We start from the raw sequence: 20,021 nt of genomic DNA, 5'->3' as shown, positions 1-20,021 counted from the left end.
TGGATAATATTAGGTTTCTTCAGAGATAATTCATTTTTGTTTTTGGCAGGCAATTAGAATAGAGGAAACTCACCTTAATCCAATATGAGGTTGAGTTGATTTGAAGGCCAGCTTCAGTCTTAGTGTGGGTTGGTCTAGTTCCAGATTGTCCTTTGTGCCAATTATCAATTAACTCAGCTCCAAACCCTTCCCTTCCTGCTTTGCAATACTGGAGCTGAATTCTGTGAATATTTCTCTTGCCAGCTGGTGCAATGTTAAACATTGTCATTAGAGGGTGCTTGAGGAACATCGGAGGAGGAAGAGGTCTTTTCCCAGTTCTGTTCCTTTGGCCAGGCTCCAGGGGCATGTACAACTTCTTCAGGGCAGGCTCCTGCAGTATAAGGCAGTCGGCAGTGCCCAGCAGCCAACAGCTTCTCCTGGCACCTCCTTGCGTAGCTTCTCAGTGAATGACAAATGATGAGGCACCTCCCACGAAAGACTTTCCCTGGTCCCTCCTAGGGAAACTTTGCAGCATCTCAGCAACTCCTCTACCAGCTAGTGAGCCACAGCTAAGTCCTCTTACACTAGGTCTGGATCTCAGCCCTGGGAGGGGTATGAGGCACAGTGGGTGGTCTTTCTCTGATAGTCTTTTCTTTCTTTCTTTTTTTTTTTTGAGGAAGATTAGCTCCGAGCTAACATCTGCTACCAATCCTCCTCTTTTTGCTGAGGAAGACTGGCCCTGAGCTAACATCCGTGCCCATCTTCCTCTATTTTACATGTGGGATGCCTACCACAGCATGGCTTGCCAAGCAGTGCCATGTCCACACCTGGGGTCCCAGCTGGCAAACCCTGGGCCGCTGAAGTGGAATGTGCGCACTTAACCGCTGCGCCACTGGGCTGGCCCCTTTCTCAGATATTCTATTTCAGCCCTAAGCAGAGGGGCTCTTTCTCATATCTGTTATTCCTGTATTCTTTAGAATTCTCTTTTCTTCTGACTAGCCAATCTCTCAGTACTCCGATACCCTATTATAGTTAATACTTCTTTATTTTAAACTTCACTGGTTCAAATTTCTGTGTGACATCTGTCTCCTGATGGAACCCTGACTCATCCACCTGTAGTCTTAGGGTATGTTCTTCAGGGGCTCCAACTGAAATCCTAGAGTATTTATCAGGGCCCCTCCTTCTTGAGAGGTCTTGAACTCCAATTTTTGTTTCCTCAACAAAATAAGACTTCAACAAAACTTGTCCAACACGACTGTTGAAAGTTCTTCTCAGACTCTCACGTAATAATTGGGGACCATTATTCTGCCTACCACATCTTGTTTCTCGGAACCATGCATTTCTGCTATTGGATAAACAATACCAGTCACCAGCTCAAAGTACAAAGAACATTTAACTTTAATATGGTATCTTGCTGATGATGAATTAAATGATTGTTCAATAAGCCATTTCTCTAATCTATAGTAGGACTGTATGCAGTAAAACCTCAGAGAATATGTGGGACATATGGAATTGGATATGGAGTAAAGATTGAGCAAAAGGAAATGAGAATCCTTCCACATTCTAGCAAGGCAAGCTGGATGAGGTTCTGAGGGACCATGGGGCAGTTCCTACAGAACAAATTAAAGGTGATGAGGAATGTGGAATTTTAGGGTCAGATTTTTACTTCCAATAGTATTGGACAGTTAAAGGTGGGAAAACAAAAATCTTAGAACTCAGAATATCCACCTCAAAGTCCAGAAGAAAATACAGCACTGCTGCATGCATCTTTCTTTCTGTAGGTGTCATATATAAACTGAATGCTGAAACTGATCTTGCACATTGCTGAATTGCAGACAAGTTTACAACCTCACCAGGATTTTGCAGTGTAAATAAGAATAGTGATCTGGAAAAAGATCAGGGTCTTGACAATCCAAATATGGACATAAGGAAAGAACTGGAAGTCTCGGGAAAACCCAATCCCATGGGCCCCTTTGAAACATTTTTCACTGTGTCTTCTCTGCAGAGGGGAGAGTGAGCCTCTGCTTTGCTTTGCTCCATCCCCCATACTTCCCCTCTTATGCTCATCCTATGACCAGGATGAACCAGAGGGTGAGAAGCAATAAAGCAATCACGTAAAAGTGATTAGGATTGATACCCAGAAGGAGCTGCAGGAATTTTCTAAGGCAAAATCTGGGGAATTCTATGTGATTATGAAATTTAATGTATGTGATCATGTCAATTTAATTGGATCATGAGTTTATCCAAAAAGACAGAATGTAATTTTAGATTGGACCAAATTAATTGCAGTAGTGGTCTACAATATATATCGTGAATGCTTAGTCCACAGAAAGCTCAGCATCTGCCATTTTAAATGTCTCTATGGTTTTGCCCCTTGCCTGATGATTCAGGAGAAGCACAGTTGTTGCTAAGACCTGAGAGAAAAGTGTTCCTGGTTACAGAGTGAGGACTCCACAGAGTTGCTGTAGACAACATTGTGGACCGCATCCCTCAGATAGAAGAACCATGAATTTCATAAAGCTATTTCTTCTTCGCTGTGAAAAAAACTTGATTTGTTCTGGGTAATAAATAATGAGAATAATTATGTGGCAAGTCAAGAATATCCTATATTAGAGGAAAGAGACAATAGGAGTAATTTGAATTTATGGATAACCCCCAAATTCTGTCTCTCTAGTTTGCAGAAGCTGCTGATTGACCCTAATAGACTTTCTCTCCATCTTCCTTAGTGATAGAACCTGACATTTTTAGCTAGGCATATGTGCACTTGGAATAAAGAGATTTTCCAGTCTCCTTACAGCTATATGTGGCCATATCACTAAATTCTGGACAGTTGTAAGTAAACATAAATGGTGTGGGGAGGGAAAAGGTGTGCATTCTTCTGCTGTTCTTTTTCTTATTGGTTTAAACGTGGGTATGATGCTGGACCTTGAGCAGCCGTCTTCCATGAAGCGGAATGTTCAGGGTGGAGCAGCAAGACAGAAGGAGCTTGGGAGCCTGATAGTTTTGGAGCTGCCATCCTGGTCCTTGAGAGCCTATCCACAGAGCCTTTCTTTGAAGGAGAAGTAAACTCCCATCTCCTTTAAGCCACGGATATATCAGGTTTTTGTGTCATACACAGCCAAGCCTAGTCCTATCAGATGCACCTAGGTATTTAAACACCATCTCTTACCGACTCTTCAATTGGTCAACAACTATTTTCTATCAATCGCTGTATCCCAGAGCTTAGCATAGTCTATAGCACGTAAGAGATGTTCAATAAACGTGAGAGACTGAATAAACAGATGGAAAATGGCCAGATCGTATATAAACCTAGAACTCTGACCCACAATCCGCAGCAACTAGCCAACCCTTATCTACAGTAACCAGCCCAGGAAACCAGCCTACTATCTATAAGTCAGACTTGTAGGAAATCAGACCACCATCTCTAGCAACCAGCCCAGGAAGCCAAACAATAAGCCCTGTAACAATCTTCCCCAAACAGCCAGGTCCTGATTAGTAAGTGACAGCATTCCTAATTTTGATCCCTGCTTCCAACTTGGGACCAACCACAGAAGGCCAACTGACGTATCCTTAAACGAGTACATAGGATGCCCTCCTTCGGGTTAGCCTTCCCACAGCTTCCCTGTACCAATAGTTTCCAACCAGAACCTACCTGAGCCTTCCCTTTTTCCCACCATAAAGCCTTCCCACACCGTCACCCGACTTTGAGTCTCCGCCAAAACGCAAGTGATGGCAGCTGACTCTGTTGCTAGAGCCAGCCCTGAATAAATGGCTTTTACCTGTTCTCATTTGATTGGTCTTCATTTATTTCCACAAGTGTTTGTCAAATAAGGGAAATGAAAGAAGTGGAGGACTTTGGTAGATAAATAAGACAAAATTCCTTGGAGAATTTACACTCTAGTGAGGTACACAGACATTAAACAAGGATTTACACAATTTTGTAGACAATTGGGGTGTGTGTGTGTTATGAATGCTGTGAGAATGCTGCAAGATTGTAGCTGAGATCTAAAGGTGAGGAGAAGTTAGTCAGGCAAAGAAGGTTGTGAGTAAGGAGGGACCCAGGCAGGAGGAACAGCATCTGTGAAGTCCTGAAATTGGGAAGGAGTTGGCACATACCACGAACTGAAAACACCTAGTATCACGAATACATTGTGCCTCAGGTCTTGCTGACTAGCATCCCCAGAACCACTGGTTCCCAACCTTCCTGAAGCCTGATTCTCCTTTTCTTTTAGTTCTGTGATCTCTCCTTTCAATACATTACTCTTTTGTTTAAATTATATGGAGTCCGTTTCTGTTGCTTCCAACTGAACACCTCTTATTGATAGGATTGCTTTGTCACATCTCCTGAATTATTAACTCTTTCACTAGTCTGTAACGTTTCACATGTTATGTTTTTTCTCTCAGTTAGATAGTACATACCTGGAAGGAGCCATCGTTTTGGGGTAATTTGTTACACAACATTTGCTCAGACTTGAGGTCTAGGATCTAGGTGATGAAATCTGGGCCCCTGAGCCTGAGCATGGTGCCATGTTGGGATCAGACTCCAGGGTCTTATGAAGAGGAGATGACCGTGGGAAGGATGTGAATTGTTATGACCAGTGGGCAGACTGTAACAGACTGTGTTGTCTAAAGATGGCCACATGTATGTGTTTATCCCATTCTGCATCCTCTTCTTGCAGTGTAACTGGTACTTATTCCACCTAGAAGTGGGGTCTCACCCCTTGATTCTGGCCAGGGGCTTGTGACTGCCTTGACCAATGGCATACAATGACTTTCAAGGCTAGGTTGTAAAAAGGTTGTAACTTCTGCCTGGAGCTCTCTCTCGACACTTGCCATGATGTGAGAAAGCCCAAGCCATATGGAGCAGTCACATGGATGTAGGATAGCCAATTGCCCTAGCTAAAGTCTCAGCCAATAGTCAACATCAACTACTAGCCATGTGGCAGTGCTAGCTCCCGGCCTTCAGGTCCCCCACCAGACACTGTGGAGTACATAGGAGGAGCCTTCCTCGCACCCTGTCTGAATTTCTTACTCACAGAAACCATGAAAAATAATAAATGATCATTGCGGTTTGAAGCCACAAAGTTTTGGGAATGATTTGTTATGCAATAATAGAAGCTGATACGTTATGTAAAAACTCGAAGTGTTTATTTGTGTTTAAAATTTTTCAGCGAAGGAGACATTTGAAATCTGTTAGCTTCAGTCCTTGAGAAACAAAGACACATTGCAACCTTTGGAATTTATTGTGAAATGGGGCTTTTAGGAATCTTGCCAATCTTATCCTTAAGATTTTTTTCTAACCATTTATATGTTAGTGTGAAGAAAATTTTCAAAATTAAAATTGATATGTAGCCATAAAGAGAAATGAAGTACTGATGTATACTAAAACATGGATGAACCTTGAACACATTATGCTAAGTGAAAGAAGCCAGACACAAAAGGTGACATATTATGTGATTCCGTTTGTATGAAATGTCCAGAATAGACAAATCTATAGAGACAGAAAGTGGATAAGTGGTTTCCAGAGGTTTCTGGAAGGGGAGAATGGGCAGTGACTACTAATAAGCATGGAATTTCTTTTTGAGGGGATGAAAATGTCCTGGAATTAGACATGGTGTTGGTTGCTCAACCTTGTGAATATACTAAAACCTGCAGACTTGTACACTTTAAAAAAGTGAATTTTATGGTGTGTGGATTATATCTCAACAAAAAAATTATTACAAAGTTTTCTTTGGTAAACCATGAGTGAGCTAGATCAACAAATCTGGCTATACTGTCTACATGTGAAATTCAGTTTTGACAAAGTCACAGACAAATTTGCAAAAATTAAGTCCTGGAACAGAAATTATAATATTATAATTCATTTCTATAACAGGCCAATATGTAAGTATATGTTTTTCCTTTTTATTTAAAATAAAAAGCATATGAATAAAATTATAATTATTAATCCATTACTTTTTTCTTTGTACTGTAATATATAAAATGTATATATTTTTACTGGCATTATTATACATATGAGCATATGAGGTCAATAAAAGAAAATTTTTACTTTCTGCATTTCCTTTCTGACCATTATTATTGTGTTTCATGTTGGGGTTAACACCGAAAGTAATTTTTATTTTTTGTTATTGAGAGCCTAGGTCAGAAAAAATCAAGGTCTAAACTGGGATGGTAATGAAGGGAATGGAAAGGAAGGATAGACAGATAGATAGATAGATAGATAGATATTGTATGAATAAAATTGATAGTTCTCTGCAGTTATGGGGATAAGGAAGAGGGAGATATCAAAACTTAAATATATTTGCAGACAATAACTGGCAATTCTTGGAGGCTTGGTTTATAAATATAAGGACCCAATGCCTAGAACTGCCTCTGAACATAGAGGTTCTTCAATATATTTTTTGTTTGAATAAATGAATGATCTTGTACAGAACACATGTTATCTGCCTCACATACTCTCCCTCCATCTTTTTACTGCACCTGTTACTGTGGCAACCGACTGCTTGTAGGTGTCCCCTGACTGAACCCATTCCCAGCTCTGGCTCCTGTCGTTTGCCTTTGGTCCAGGGCCTTCTTTGCCGCAGGCTTGTGGCACACTTACCGTTTTCTGACACTTGTGCAAACCTGAAATAGTGAGGGAATTAACACTCAAGGGGTAACTTGACCACTGGGGGTGAGAGCAAGTGGATTACCATTCCCCTGTCTGTCTCTTGAATCACATTCTATATGGCTCCACAGAAGGGCGCCAGGAGGACAGGGTTCCAGTTGATCAGAGCAGCCACTGACCAGCTGAATACTACACCCTTGCACGGGCTTCCCTCTTTCCCAGCTTCACTCTTCCCGCTCAGTCTTTTGTCCCTAGTGATTGCTTTCCACAATAAATGACCTGCCTCTTGCTCTTGCCTCAGGCTCCGCTTTTGGGGCGAGCCCAGCCTAAGACAGGTTCCCATGTAAAATGCGCTGAGGTGGAATTAGCACTGGATAAGGACCCAGGGAGCCTGGATTCTAGACCTTGCTCTGTCACTAACTTCAAATGAAGAAAGGAGCACTTTTATCACCGTTTTCAGATGCACATATACTGACAGGAAAAAGTCTCCAAGCCATTTGTTAACTGAGAGAGAGAGAAAAAAAAAGCAAGTCAAGAAAAATCCTTGTAGCATGGTCTCATGTGCATAAACAGAGCAGGTGTGTGACATATATATATATATATATATATATAAGTAAATGTATAAAAATGATGCACTATCACAGTTTCCTATATATTTTTGTATAGCTTGAATCGTTTACAAGGAGTACGTATCTTGTGTAGTTAAAAAAAAAAAAATAATGTCCACCTCCAAGGCCCTTGAATCATGCTTGTCAAAGTGTAGAGCAGAAGGCAAAGAGCTCCACAAACGCGAGGTGAGAAGCCGAGCTGTGCCCAGGTGTGCGCGCTAGGGGGCAGCGGAGCGAGGACCCAGGCCAGGCGGGCGAGAAACCTGGAACAGCCGGCGGGAGGGCGGCTGGGTTTCTGTGGTCGCCAGGGGGACAGAAGTGTAGGGCAACCTAAAGCTACAACTACCCGCTCTTCCCCAGGCAGGACGTTGCAGAAGTCATAAATTCCATCCCTAGGCTGCAGCCCAGACAGATTGGAGGGTTTTCACAGTTGAGGGGATGGCCCCCTCCACTTCCCCTGAGAGAAGCTTGGTGCTCTGAGTAGTCCTCAGGCTCCTTCGTACCACATTTGCGCTCAACGACTCTCCCCTCTGCTCCTCGCCCTCCCCCCAACACCCGCAGAGGGGAAATTGAGTCACTGGGAGGCGAGGCCAGAGTTGCTGGGGGAATGTGCAACGACGCCAGCCCTCAGGGCCTTCCAGATGCCAGGAGGAGGGGGAGGGTTCTCCCGGAAAATATACAAAGGGGGGTCGGGGAGGCGGCGGCTGGCCGGGCAGGAGCTGAGCCAGACACATGGAGAAACGCTGCCGAGGATCAAAGGAAATATGACATTTGAAAAGAATGTGCGCGTCTGCTGGTGCCGCGGAGAGGTCGGGGGGGGGGGGGGGGGTCGCGGGGGCGGAATGCGAGGAAGCGAGGGCTGGGTCCGGGTCTCTACCCCTGCCCTTCTCGCCTCCTCTTCCACCTCCGCGCCCCCCCACTCCACCCCTTAGGTGGAGGCTGGCCGCCGGGCTCAGGGTGTTCCTCGCTCTCCCTCCCCTGGTGTCTCTCCTTCATTTCCGAGATGAAGCTGGAAGGGAAATGTAACCTGAGGAGACCAACCAAAGGGGGGAAAAAAAGAAAGAAAAATCAAACCAGGCCGCCTCCCGCTCGGCCTCGGCACATTCTTCTCTCCCCGCCGGCTTGGCCTCTCCTCCCCGCCCCTCTAGCGTCGCGGCCCTGGGCTCGGAGCCGGGGCAGCTCCGCGCGTCACCGGGGTCCCCGGGGGCTGGGGGGCTCCCCAGGGCGGGCCAGAGGGAGGACGGGAGGGAAGGGAGGGGAGCCGCTCGGCTGCCGCGGAGCTCGGGCCCGCGCTGGCCAGCCCTCCCTCTTCCCCTGTCCCGCAGAGCCTGTTTCTCATTAGAGTAACGGGCGCGGTCCCACCCGGCTCCCGAATGTTTGTAAACGTCTGACCCGAGGGCCGTCGCTTAACCCTTTAGGTGCAGGGCTGGGGCGGCGCTGGGGGCGCGGCCCCGAGCCGGAGGGATTTAGATTGAAGATCGCTGAGGCCTCTTAGAAAAGTTTGAAAGTACACGGTCTGCGTGAGGGGAAATGGTAGCAACCCGCCCCCCACCCACCCATTCGCGGTACGAGTCACCAATCTCGGATCTAACGTCCTCTCTTACACGAGGGCCCCTCCATGCCTGCCCTTCCTAGAAACTCCAGTCCGAGTCTTCCTTTATCCTCCCGCCCAGGTGACAGGTATCCAACCCTGGGGCCCACCGGGTCGCAGGGTTCCGGGCCCCTAGTAAACCTGGCCAGGATTTTCAGGAAAGCCGGAGCGGGATGCCATCGGATAGGGGATTCATTCCAGACTACAGATCTAAGGAGGAGGGAGCCGACTTCCCGTGGAGGCTAATTAACGGCCCCTCTGGGAGGCTGGGACAAGGGCAGCGGTAAAGCCTGGCCCGGATCATAGCCCACCGGAGGTCGTGGACATCTGACTCGTTCCCTAAGACGGATAAATGTTCTTCCCCCTTGGAGGATGGGGAGAGACGGCTGGCGGAGGGGCTGATTCTGCAGGAAGGCTTCCAGAGGGCCCAGTCAGGACGGCCTCAGGCGAGGGACTTGGAAGGAATGGCCTTTCTCTCTTTAGAGCGGCCTGAAGCCGCTCCGCATCCTTGGCTTCAGGCTTGGAGGGAAGAGGGAGGATTGGTCCTTTCCTTGCTAGTTGCTGGCTGCACAACTCTTCAGAACTTAAGAAAGGGTATTCGGTGGGCTCTCTACACTGTGGGCTCAGGATGTGGCCCCTTTAAGGCACTCGGACCCGGAGCCCCTGAACTTAGACTAAGTTGGGGGTGGTAGTGGTGGTGCTCCCTGCGGGAAATGATTGTCACAACTGCGGGCCAATAGGCATCATTCCGGTCGTACCACACTGGAGGGACCGTTTTCCAATTCAGTTTTGTTCTTTTCTTTTTGAGGGGGAGGTACTGGAGAGACGACAGGGGAGGGAGGGTGAGGGAGGACGAGGGGCGCGTGGTTTTCCCATCTCATCCCTGGAGGAGGGGCTGAAGCATCCCGGGCAGCCAATCAGGGACAGGCTGGGGGGGGGGAGCGCTTTGAAGAAGTTTAGGGAAAAAAGTTTGGAAAAGTTTTTATAATAACGAGGGGGCGTCCGGAGGGAGGCGGCAGCGGCAGAGGAGGGGGCGTCTCAAGAAGGGGAGGGAGGGAGCCCCGGGTGAAGAGCCGCAGCCTCCTGAGCTCCCCCCCTCCCACCCAGACCGGGACCTAGGGGCTCTGGCCGGACCCATGGGGGCAGCAAGCTGCGAGGATGAGGAGCTGGAATTTAAGCTGGTGTTCGGGGAGGAAAAGGAGGCCCCCCCGCTGGGCGCGGGGGGATCGGGGGAAGGTTAGTGCGGGGCTGGGAAGGGGTCTTGGGGTCAGTGAGGGAAGGGTCCGGGGATCCTGAGTCTAGGGATTTTAGGGCAGAGGCCTGGGGTGGGGGATGAGTGGGTCAGAGGTTGAGAGGAGTCGTGGGACTCGAGGGTCTGCAGAGGTGAGGCTGGGGGCCGGGCACCACTTTCTCCTTTTTAGGTGCTGACTGGGGTGGGGGTGGGGGTGCCGCTGGCTGCGCGCCGCCTCCCGGCTGGGCCGACTGTCACTGGGATGGGGGGCGGGCGGGGAACAAGCGGTCCCGAGAGCCCGGGGCGCCGCCAGGGGATGGGGAAGTTCGGCTCCGGAGCTTGCCCCTTGCGGACCGAGCCCCGGCCTCCAGACCGGACGCCAGGGCGGGGGGCCCTCTCGGGCCCCTCCCCTCCCCCTCCCTCTCCCCTGTCTGGCCGCAATGAGAGGCAGATGGCGGGGATTGAACCGGGGGCGGCGGCCGGCGCTCGCACGGAATCGGCACTGCCCGCGCCCCCCTCCCCAGGGCCGGGCCCGGCACGCAGCACCCGCTTGGCTACACCACCCCCCAGCTTGGGGGGAGCGAGGGAGGAGCTACCTCCCCTCGTCACCACAGCCCTGGCGCCCCCCTTCCCCTGGCCACCGTTGCGATGGCAACTGGGGCTCCTGCCAGCGCCGTTTGGGGGTTTGGGAACCGCTGCTAATTGGGTTCATGTGTGAGTCGCCCCCAGCCCAGCCGAGCGCCTCCCTAAACCCGCCTCCAGGCTCAGCTCCAGTCCCTCTCGACCCGCCTCCCTCACCTTAAGACCCGCCCCATCGGGTACCCCAGGTTCCAGGGCTGGGGGCTCAGAGTGTGAGGGTTTCCAAGTGAGAAAGGGCCTGGCACGCCTGGATCTATCTCCCTTCACCTTCCCAGAGGTCCAACTTTGCTTTTGTGTCTGTGGCTCTGAAGTGCTCCTCAGAGAGCCCTCCTTGCTGAGGAGAGGGTAGCAGAACAGGACTTGCTGGGGCTGGCCACTCAAGGAATCTAATCTCACCTGCTTCTCTCTCTCCTCATCTCCTGTGGCATCCCTCTCTCCTCGCCCTCCCTTCCCATTTTGACAGAACTGGACTCGGAGGATGCCCCGCCATGCTGCCGTCTGGCCCTGGGGGAGCCCCCTCCCTATGGCGCTGCCCCTATTGGCATTCCCCGGCCTCCACCCCCTCGGCCTGGCATGCACTCACCACCACCCCGCCCGGCCCCCTCACCTGGCACTTGGGAGAGCCAGCCAGCCCGGTCAGTGAGGCTGGGGGGGCTGGGAGGCGGTTCCGGGGGCGCTGGGGGAGGCCGTGTTCTTGAGTGCCCCAGCATCCGCATCACCTCTATCTCTCCCACGCCTGAACCACCTGCCACACTGGAGGACAACCCAGATGCCTGGGTGGATGGCTCCCCCAGGGATTACCCCCCACCAGAAGGCTTTGGAGGCTACCGAGAGGCAGGGGGCCAGGGCGGGGGCCCCTTCTTCAGCCCAAGCCCTGGCAGCAGCAGCCTGTCCTCGTGGAGCTTCTTCTCAGATGCCTCCGATGAGGCAGCCCTGTATGCGGCCTGCGACGAAGTGGAGTCTGAGCTCAATGAGGCGGCCTCGCGCTTTGGCCTGGGCTCCCCACTGCCCTCCCCCCGGGCCTCTCCTAGGCCGTGGACTCCGGATGACCCCTGGAACCTGTATGGTCCAAGCCCCGGAGGCCGGGGGCCGGAGGATAGCTGGCTACTCCTCAGCGCTCCTGGGCCCACCCCGGCCTCCCCACGGCCTGCCTCTCCATGTGGCAAGCGGCGCTATTCCAGCTCGGGAACCCCATCTTCGGCCTCCCCAGCTCTGTCCCGCCGAGGCAGTCTAGGGGAGGAGGGGCCTGAGCCACCTCCGCCACCCCCATTGCCTCTGGCCCGGGACCCTGGCTCCCCTGGCCCCTTTGACTACGTGGGGGCCCCACCTGCCGAGAGCATCCCACAGAAGACCCGGAGGACTTCCAGCGAGCAGGCAGTGGCCCTGCCTCGGTCTGAGGAGCCTGCCCCATGCAATGGAAAGCTGCCTTCTGGAGCAGAGGAGGCTGCAGCTCCCCCGGGGGGTCCTCGGAAGGAGGTGGCTGGCATGGACTACCTGGCAGTGCCCTCCCCACTGGCTTGGTCAAAGGCCCGGATTGGAGGACACAGCCCCATCTTCAGGTGAGGGTTGTGCCTGCCACCACCGCTGTCTCCAGCCATCCCACTGAAGGAGCAGAAGGGTCAAGGGCTGGGTTTGAAGAAAGGTCCTAGTTCTGTGCCCTTGGCATTTCAAAAGAGGATCTGCAACCAGCTTGGCTGCTGCCATCTACCCAGTCTTAGGGAGAATAAAAAAAGAGCAAAAAAAAAAAAAATCCCTTATGGTCAGAGGATTTGCAAAAGGACAATCCCTCCCTGTGGACCAATTAGAAAAAGGCGCCCCCCCCCCCCCCCCCCGCGGACCACTTAGGTAAAGGAGGAGTTTCTCTAGGGTGTCCCCCACCCTCAGTTCTGGCTGGCACTGGCTGGGCCTGGACCATGGGCTAGGTTTCAGCCCTACACTGGGTAGCAGGAAATCCTTCTCTAACTCTTAATTTCTAGAGCCTGACTTGTGGTTTAGAAGTATAGCTGCTCATTTGAATAAGATAGCATATATTTGCAAGTCAAAGAATTCTTATTAAAAACAAGCAGTTCTCTCAGCTCTTCTACCCCTTTCACCCTCAAAGAACACTGCCCATTTCAATAATCCTTAAACCCTGGGATGTCAGAGAAAGCCAGTTCTATCCAGAAAAGTTTCCTGGAGAAAGAAGCCTTAACGCATTTCCCCTGGGGTCCTGGAGGGCAGGTTTCTCTGTCAGCACTATTGATATTTCCAGCAGGATAACTTTTGTTGTGTGGGGCTGTGCCGAGCATTGTAGGATGGTTTAGCAGCTTCGCTGACCTCTACCCGCTAGATGCTACTAGCATCCCCTCCCCGAGGTGCGACAACCAAAAACGTCTCTAGACATTGCCAAATATCACCTGGGGGCGATTATCGGTTGACCTCCCCGGGCCTAGGGCACCTGGAAGCTCCATACAGGAAAGTTGCACATCTGTAACCCTCAGCTCCCTGGAACCCACCTTGTTCAGCCCCAACTAGTGGAAAGAGACCTGGCCTGGGAATCGGATGTGCTCAGTCCTGGCTTTGTCAGTAGCTGGCTCGCTTGGCCCACTACTTCTACCCTCTGGGCCACAGTTTCTTTATTTGAAAAACAAAGGGGTTAATCTCACGGTCCTTTTCTGTTCTGTAGTGGTGCTTCTTTACTTGATGCTGTCCCATCTAGGTCTGGGGATGAGGATGGGTTTAGGGTTCCTCTGTATTCAGGTGAACCCTTGCCACCTCAGACCCTGTGCTCACAGCTGGGGAAGGGAGTCTCAGGCCTGGTGCCATCTTTCACACTCTCAGGGGGCTCTGAGGGGCCTTCCCCTATCTCCCCTTGCTTCTGGGCTTTTGGACTTCTTTATTTCTGCTGTGATTTCCTTTCTCCCACACTCACTCCCCCTCCTCCCTCGTATCCCAGCTAGCTGGGACCCAGCGCTGCCCTGACTAGGGTCTGAGGCTGCAGGTGACCGTTGCTCTTCTCTCCTATCCAGGACCTCTGCCCTACCCCCCCTTGACTGGCCTCTGCCAAGCCAGTATGAGCAGCTGGAGCTGAGGATCGAGGTGCAGCCTAGAGCCCACCACAGGGCCCACTATGAGACAGAGGGCAGCCGAGGAGCTGTCAAAGCTGCCCCTGGTGGTCACCCCGTAGTCAAGGTAAGTGGCAGAGGCCCAGCCTGATAGCCTTTCTCCTCTCCAGTCCCAGATCCCTGCAGATGGGCTCCAGCTGTACAGACCCATGGCACTGCCCTTTCCCACACTCCCTCTCAGCCATGATCCTGCAGGCAGCCTGGGGGAGGGGCTGAAGTTGGGGGAGGAAGGGTGCACTTCAAGGACCCGGATATACTTTCTACTCCTCTGTCCCTCCACCCCTTCATCCCATGGGACACGAGCCTCCTGTCTACTCTGGAAAATGATGGCCTGCCAGATGTGGGGGAGGGGTTAGGCTGAGGCCAAAGTTCACTGGGAGTTAGGTTGTCTCTCTGTTGAGTTGGGCCAGTCTCTCCTAGAAGATTTTCCCCTTTCCCCAGCCCAGTTTAGGCCTTATTCCAAGAATAACACTGTAAACTCCAGGCCACGTTTTCTCTACAACTGGTGCCCAATTTCCCTTGGGAATCCCTTCCAGGATATCCTTTATCTTTCACCATCCTCATCTTCTGGTGGACTCAAAACCCAGGGATGGATGAAGGATGAGACAGTGGGGATTTTACTGGGTGGCCTCTATCTCCCTCTGCCAGCTCCTAGGCTACAGTGAGAAGCCACTGACCCTACAGATGTTCATTGGCACTGCAGATGAGAGGAACCTGCGGCCTCATGCTTTCTATCAGGTGCACCGTATCACGGGCAAGATGGTGGCCACAGCCAGCTATGAAGCTGTAGTCAGTGGTACCAAGGTGTTGGAGATGACCCTGCTTCCTGAGAACAACATGGCAGCCAAGTAGGTCCCCCCTCCGCTTCTCCTCAGTCTTCAGGCTTTAGGACCAGTCTTTTCCACGGGGCCTAAGCTAGGCCCACTTCTTCCTTTTCCCAAAAAAGCTAGACGTCTTCCCTAGAAGATGATTTCAGGCCTTCTCACCATCTAGAGGACTTTTGGGGCTGGGAGCATTCTGGAGAGCCCATCTCTATGTTCAAAGAGTCCCCCTAGGCCCCCAGGGAAGGTCATTCAGGGCTTTGGATGGAGGGTGGGGGCTTCCCTCTTGGGGAGCATCACCCATTCTGGCTTCAACTAGGAGGGCTTGCCATCTATTCTTTGCCTTCAGCATCGACTGTGCTGGAATCCTGAAGCTTCGGAATTCCGACATTGAGCTGCGGAAGGGTGAGACGGACATCGGGCGCAAGAACACACGTGTGCGGCTGGTATTCCGGGTACACGTGCCCCAGGGCAGCGGGAAGGTCGTCTCGGTGCAGACAGCATCTGTGCCTATCGAGTGCTGTGAGCAAACGCGCCCTGTGCCATCTCTTTGTCTCTTGTGACCCTCTTGTCTGTGTGTCTGTCTGTCTAGCCACATCCTCTGCATGGTGTCCTGTGCCCTGTCTGTCCTGGGTAACCCTGTAAAGGACTCAGACCTCATTTCTATCATGGACAGGGTGGGAGCGGTATTTTAATTTGCCCCTGCCACAGTCTCTGTCTCCGGGCTGAACCAGAGCGGTCCTGTCCTCCATCTGTCCCTGGGTGGCCCCGTTCACTTGTTTAGGTAGCTCTCTGGCCTACCCTGTTCACCTCTCTCTCTGCCCAGGAGTGGCTCCTTACGTGGTCTGTGTGACCCCAGAGAGACTGTTGGTTTACTTGTGTGTCTGCTACTAAGGAGGATTCCTCCAGGGCCCTATGGCCATTGTTCCTGCCGGAGGAGGAGCGGGCACAGGAGGCTGTCCTCTCCATACCCGGCCCAGCTAGACCTTTCCTGCCCTGCCTTGCAGCCCAGCGCTCAGCCCAGGAGCTGCCCCAGGTGGAGGCCTACAGCCCCAGTGCCTGCTCCGTGAGAGGAGGAGAGGAACTAGTGCTAACAGGCTCCAACTTCCTGCCGGACTCTAAGGTGGTATTCATTGAGAGGGGCCCTGGTGAGTACCCACTGGGAGGGGAGGGCAGGGCAGGCAGGAAGGGCTCGGAATGGGCAGGCAAAAGGTTTCTGGCACTGTCACTAAACTAGCTGGTTGAGCCTTAGTTTTCTTATGTGTAAAATGGGACAGACAGACTGCCCTTCCTGTTGCACTGTCTGCTTCCTACACGTAGGACAGCAGTCCAGAATGCTCAGGATAGTGAGCAAATGTAGGAAATGCACATTCTATTTATTAAAGAGAGTCAGCTTTAAGATAACTCGCCTCCATGTGGAGAGGGTATATGATAAAGGAAGAGGTGACTTACACCCCCATAGCCCCACCCTGAGCCCCTCCTGAGTTATGGGCCTGGTGGCACAGCTATGATTCCAAGAGCCTGTGAGGTGCCCCCAGATGGAGCTGCAGGGATGGAGAGGGAAGACTGCGGGGTCCAGGTGCACCCACCAATCTGAGGCCTTTGCCCTCCTCAACCCCAGCAAAAGCCCTTATATTCAAATCCAGGACCCTGGGACCATGTCAGAGCAGATTCAGAGGTGCCCTGAGTCTTGGGGTCTCATTGCCTTCCTTCAAGCTAGGACCCTTTCCTACCCTTGACCTTCCTCTCAGCAGTTTCATGGGAGGGGACACTTGGAGTTGGGTGGGAGGGTTCACTAACTCCCGCTGGTCCCTGGTTCTCTTGGTCTCAGTTTGCTGCTCTGTATGTTGGGGACAGTTTTAAACCCCGCCTCTTCTACTGGATTGAGTAAACACGCAGAGGGCTCCTCTTTGAGCCTGGCCTTGTAGGGCCTTCTGAATCCAGCCTTGGCTCTAGCAGGAGGGGAAATGGCAGGGGACTGGGCAGGGGGCAGGGGCCTTGGGGTTGGCCTGGAGCTCTCTGTTCCTCCTGCACAGATGGAAAGCTGCAGTGGGAGGAGGAGGCCACAGTGAACCGGTTGCAGAGCAATGAGGTACCAGTGTCACTAGGGTACCCGCTGGGGGCGGGGGTGGGAGACATCAGGTACTTCTCAGCTGGGTCCCTTGCCCATGGGAGTGGACTCCAGAAGCTGCCACTTCCTCTCTGGAGGAGGCAGTCCGGCTGCTCTGGAGGCAGGCTCAGCTCTGGGGAATGGACTTTGCTCCTTAGCAAATGGGAAAAAAACAGGAGGTGGAGTTTGGGTCTTTGGAAGGACTGGGCTGAGACTAGATCCCCGAGGGCCCCCTGCCTCATCCTCTGCTCTTCCCCAGGTGACGCTGACCCTGACCGTCCCCGAGTACAGCAACAAGCGGGTGTCCCGGCCGGTCCAGGTCTACTTTTATGTCTCCAATGGGCGGAGGAAGCGCAGCCCTACCCAGAGTTTCAAGTTCCTGCCTGGTGCGCTCTGGGACAGTGCGTGGTGGGGTATGGGGATATGGGGAGCTGAGGCAGGGCGGAGAGATGGCTGAAAGCTGGGGATGGGAAGGTGGTTGGAGGGTGGCAGTGGGGGGACTGCCAGACCTCTCACTACGTGTTCTGCTTCCCAGTGATCTTCAAGGAGGAGCCCCTGCCAGACTCATCTCTCCGGGGTTTCCCTTCAGCATCGGGACCCCCCTTTGGCACTGACATGGACTTCTCACCACCCAGGCCCCCCTACCCCTCCTATCCCCATGAAGACCCTGCTTATGAAACTCCTTACCTGTCAGAAGGCTTCAGCTATGGCACGCCCCCTCTATACCCCCAGACGGGGCCCCCGCCATCCTACAGACCTGGCCTGCGGATATTCCCTGAGACTGGGGGTACCACAGGTTGTACCCGCCCACCTCCAGTCTCCTTCCTTCCCCGGCCTTTCCCTAGCGACCCCTATGGAGGACGGGGCTCCCCTTTTCCCCTGGGGCTGCCATTCTCTCCACCAGCCACCTTTCGGCCTCCACTGCCTTCATCCCCACCAAATGAAGGCCCCTTCCCTCCCCAGAGTGGTGTTCATCCCCCACCTGCTGAGGGGTACAGTGAGGTAGGGCCAAGCTATGGCCCTGGGGAGGGGGCTCCGGAGCAGGAGAAATCCAGGGGTGGCTACAGCAGCAGCTTCCGAGATGGAGTCCCTATCCAGGGTATCACGCTGGAGGAAGGTGGGTGTGGGACCAGGGGCTGTGAGTGTGAGTGTGTGCAAGAGATTGCTCTGCATGTTTGCTGAGGGCTGGAGCTTGGCTTGCCAGAGATTGAGCATCCTTGGTCCCCCAGGGCCCGTTAGAGGGTCTCAGGAGGCAAGTGCTTGGTGCGTGTGGCCACCTGAACCCAGTTCACTTAATTCAGAAGGATGCGTGGAGGACCTGCCCCAGCCCCTCTCCTGCCTCTGCCCCAGATCACAAAATCTCAGGCTAGAATTACTTTCAAGATCATTGAGTCAGCTCTCTCAATTTGCCGACTCAGGCACTGAATTTCAGAAAGGGGCATTGGCTCGCTGAGGTCCCAGTCAAGCTTGTTTCCCCTTGCCTGGGCTTCCCCCTAAACATGGCGGCTGTGGGCAGGATTGCTGATGAGGAACCTTCCTACTTTGCCTCTCCTTCCTCCCACTGGCTGCACCAGCCTCTGGCCCCAAGATTGCAGGCCAAACCAGCAGGAAAGGGCTGGGATGGGGGCCTGGGAGCCCACGTGGATGGAGTTGAGCAAGATTTGCTTGGGAGCAGATGTCACGACACATTGGGGAAATTGAGACCCAGTGGAAGAGAAGTCAGTGGAGGAGAAAACTAGAGGCATCTTAGACTGAGGCCTGCCTGGCATGGCTTGGGGGGGCTCTGGAGAAGGAGGGGACCCGCTTCTAGCCCAACCTCTCAACTGCCCCTCCTTTACAGTGAGTGAGATCATTGGCCGAGACCTGAGTGGCTTCCCAGCGCCTCCTGGAGAAGAGCCTCCTGCCTGAGCCGTCGGCTGCCAACCCCAGCCCACCCCAGCCCACCCCAGCCCACGCCAGCCTCCCAGCCCTGCCCACCTGCCCTTCATCCTGGGCGGTGGTTCCAGAAGCTCGGGCCAATCTGGTTCCTCTTTCCCCAGCTTTTGCCTCCTCTCCTCTGCCCCCCCTCCCCTCCCCTCGCTGAGGTGTGGCCCCCGGGCCTGGTGCTGCCGTGGAGGGCACGGGGAGGGAAAGCGTGGAGGACCGGGGTGGGGTGGAGACTGAGGCAGGGTGCGAGGACTGATGAGCTGAGCCTGCGTCTAGACTGGACAGGCCGCAGTGCCGGGAGGCTGGGGACAGGCTGATGGGTAATAAACTGCTCACTGACTAGTGCTCCAGGCTCCAGCACTCTTTGGAGAGAGAGAGGTGGGGCAGCTGAGTCTAGCCCTGGCCTGAGGAGGCTTAGAGGTGGGAAAGAGATGGGATGTGGCTGGGATCATTGAGTCCCAAAGAGTTTCTTGGTGCAGGGGGCCTAGGGAGGGTTTGAAGGGGCCCCAGAGGCTCCCTGGCTGGGGCGAGGTGGGGGACCAGGGCTTGAGTAGGCCTCTCTTCCCTGGGATTCGGATTTCTTTAGGAGCGTTGGGATGGGGCCCGGGAATCTGTATTAAGTTCCTTTCTCCTGACACAACCCAGATGATTCTGATTCATAGCCACGGTCAGGAAACACCACTCTAGTCCCTGTCCCTCATTTATGAAGGAGGAATCTGAGACTCGGAGAGGGAAAGGGGCTTGCCCAAGGTCTCACAGCTAATCAGTAGCAGGTTGAATGCCACACTCCTGGGCTCCTGCCCCCAGCCCACCCTCAGACACCCTGGCCCACGGGACACAGGCCCCTGAAGCTTACTTCCCTGGAGTAGGGCTGGGAGTGAGAGAGGGCTGGCATGGGTCCATCTACACTCTCAATTTTCCTACCCTTAGGGACCGAGAAGAAATTCTAGAAAGATCTGTGCTTCAGAGATAGACTGTAGGAAGCCAAGCGTCCTTCCCAGTAGCTCTGACTGCCATTTGCCCTAGGGCGCAGGGCACTGTATGAACTCCTGGCCTATCCTGCAGTTATACCCACCCATCACCACGGACAGGCTGGAAACCTGCTTTGTCCCTGCTCTTTTTTTTTTTTTTAAAGATGGCAGCTGAGCTAACATCTGTTGCCAATCTTTTTTGTTTCTTTCTTCTTCTCCCCAAAGCCCCCCTGTACATAGTTGTGAGTGCCTCTGGTTGTGCTATGTGGGACGCCCCCTCAGCATGGCCTGATGAGCAGTGCCACATCCATGCCCGGGATCCGAACTGGCAAAACTCTGGGCCACTGAAGCAGAGCATGTGAACTTAACCACTCAGCCATGGGGCTGGCCCCTGTCCCTGCTCTTGATGGCCTATAGGGCCAAGCCCCCAGTGG

The 20,021-nt window shown here is 52.9% G+C and overlaps 1 protein-coding gene across 2 annotated transcripts; it reads left to right on the top strand.

The window, feature by feature from the left end:
* Window positions 1-9,767: 9,767 nt before the first annotated feature.
* On the top strand, window positions 9,768-18,959 carry NFATC4 (nuclear factor of activated T cells 4). 2 transcript variants are annotated; one of them, XM_046655251.1, is made up of 10 exons: window positions 9,768-10,021; window positions 11,119-12,214; window positions 13,664-13,826; window positions 14,408-14,607; window positions 14,930-15,102; window positions 15,588-15,728; window positions 16,617-16,672; window positions 16,950-17,076; window positions 17,226-17,807; window positions 18,531-18,958. In XM_046655251.1, the coding sequence occupies exons 1-10, from the start codon at window positions 9,922-9,924 to the stop codon at window positions 18,596-18,598; spliced, it is 2,706 nt and encodes a 901-aa protein (XP_046511207.1). In that variant the 5' UTR covers window positions 9,768-9,921; the 3' UTR covers window positions 18,599-18,958. The 2 variants fall into 2 exon arrangements, with proteins under 2 accessions (XP_046511207.1, XP_046511206.1); XM_046655250.1 differs by having other exon boundaries at window positions 9,792-10,021; window positions 14,498-14,607; window positions 18,531-18,959.
* Window positions 18,960-20,021: the final 1,062 nt, after the last annotated feature.

The sequence above is a fragment of the Equus quagga genome, chromosome 2 (genome assembly GCF_021613505.1).
Source record: "Equus quagga isolate Etosha38 chromosome 2, UCLA_HA_Equagga_1.0, whole genome shotgun sequence".
Taxonomy (NCBI): domain Eukaryota; kingdom Metazoa; phylum Chordata; class Mammalia; order Perissodactyla; family Equidae; genus Equus; species Equus quagga.
This window is presented reverse-complemented; position numbering and strand designations above follow the sequence as displayed.

Excerpts from the sequence above, each read along its gene's own strand:
- NFATC4 (XM_046655251.1), top strand. The coding sequence starts at position 9,922 with ATGGGGGCAGCAAGCTGCGAGGATGAGGAGCTGGAATTTAAGCTGGTG. Across the intron at positions 15,729-16,616 it reads ATTCATTGAGAGGGGCCCTG|ATGGAAAGCTGCAGTGGGAG; the intron begins GTGAGTACCCAC and ends CCTCCTGCACAG. Across the intron at positions 17,077-17,225 it reads GAGTTTCAAGTTCCTGCCTG|TGATCTTCAAGGAGGAGCCC; the intron begins GTGCGCTCTGGG and ends TCTGCTTCCCAG.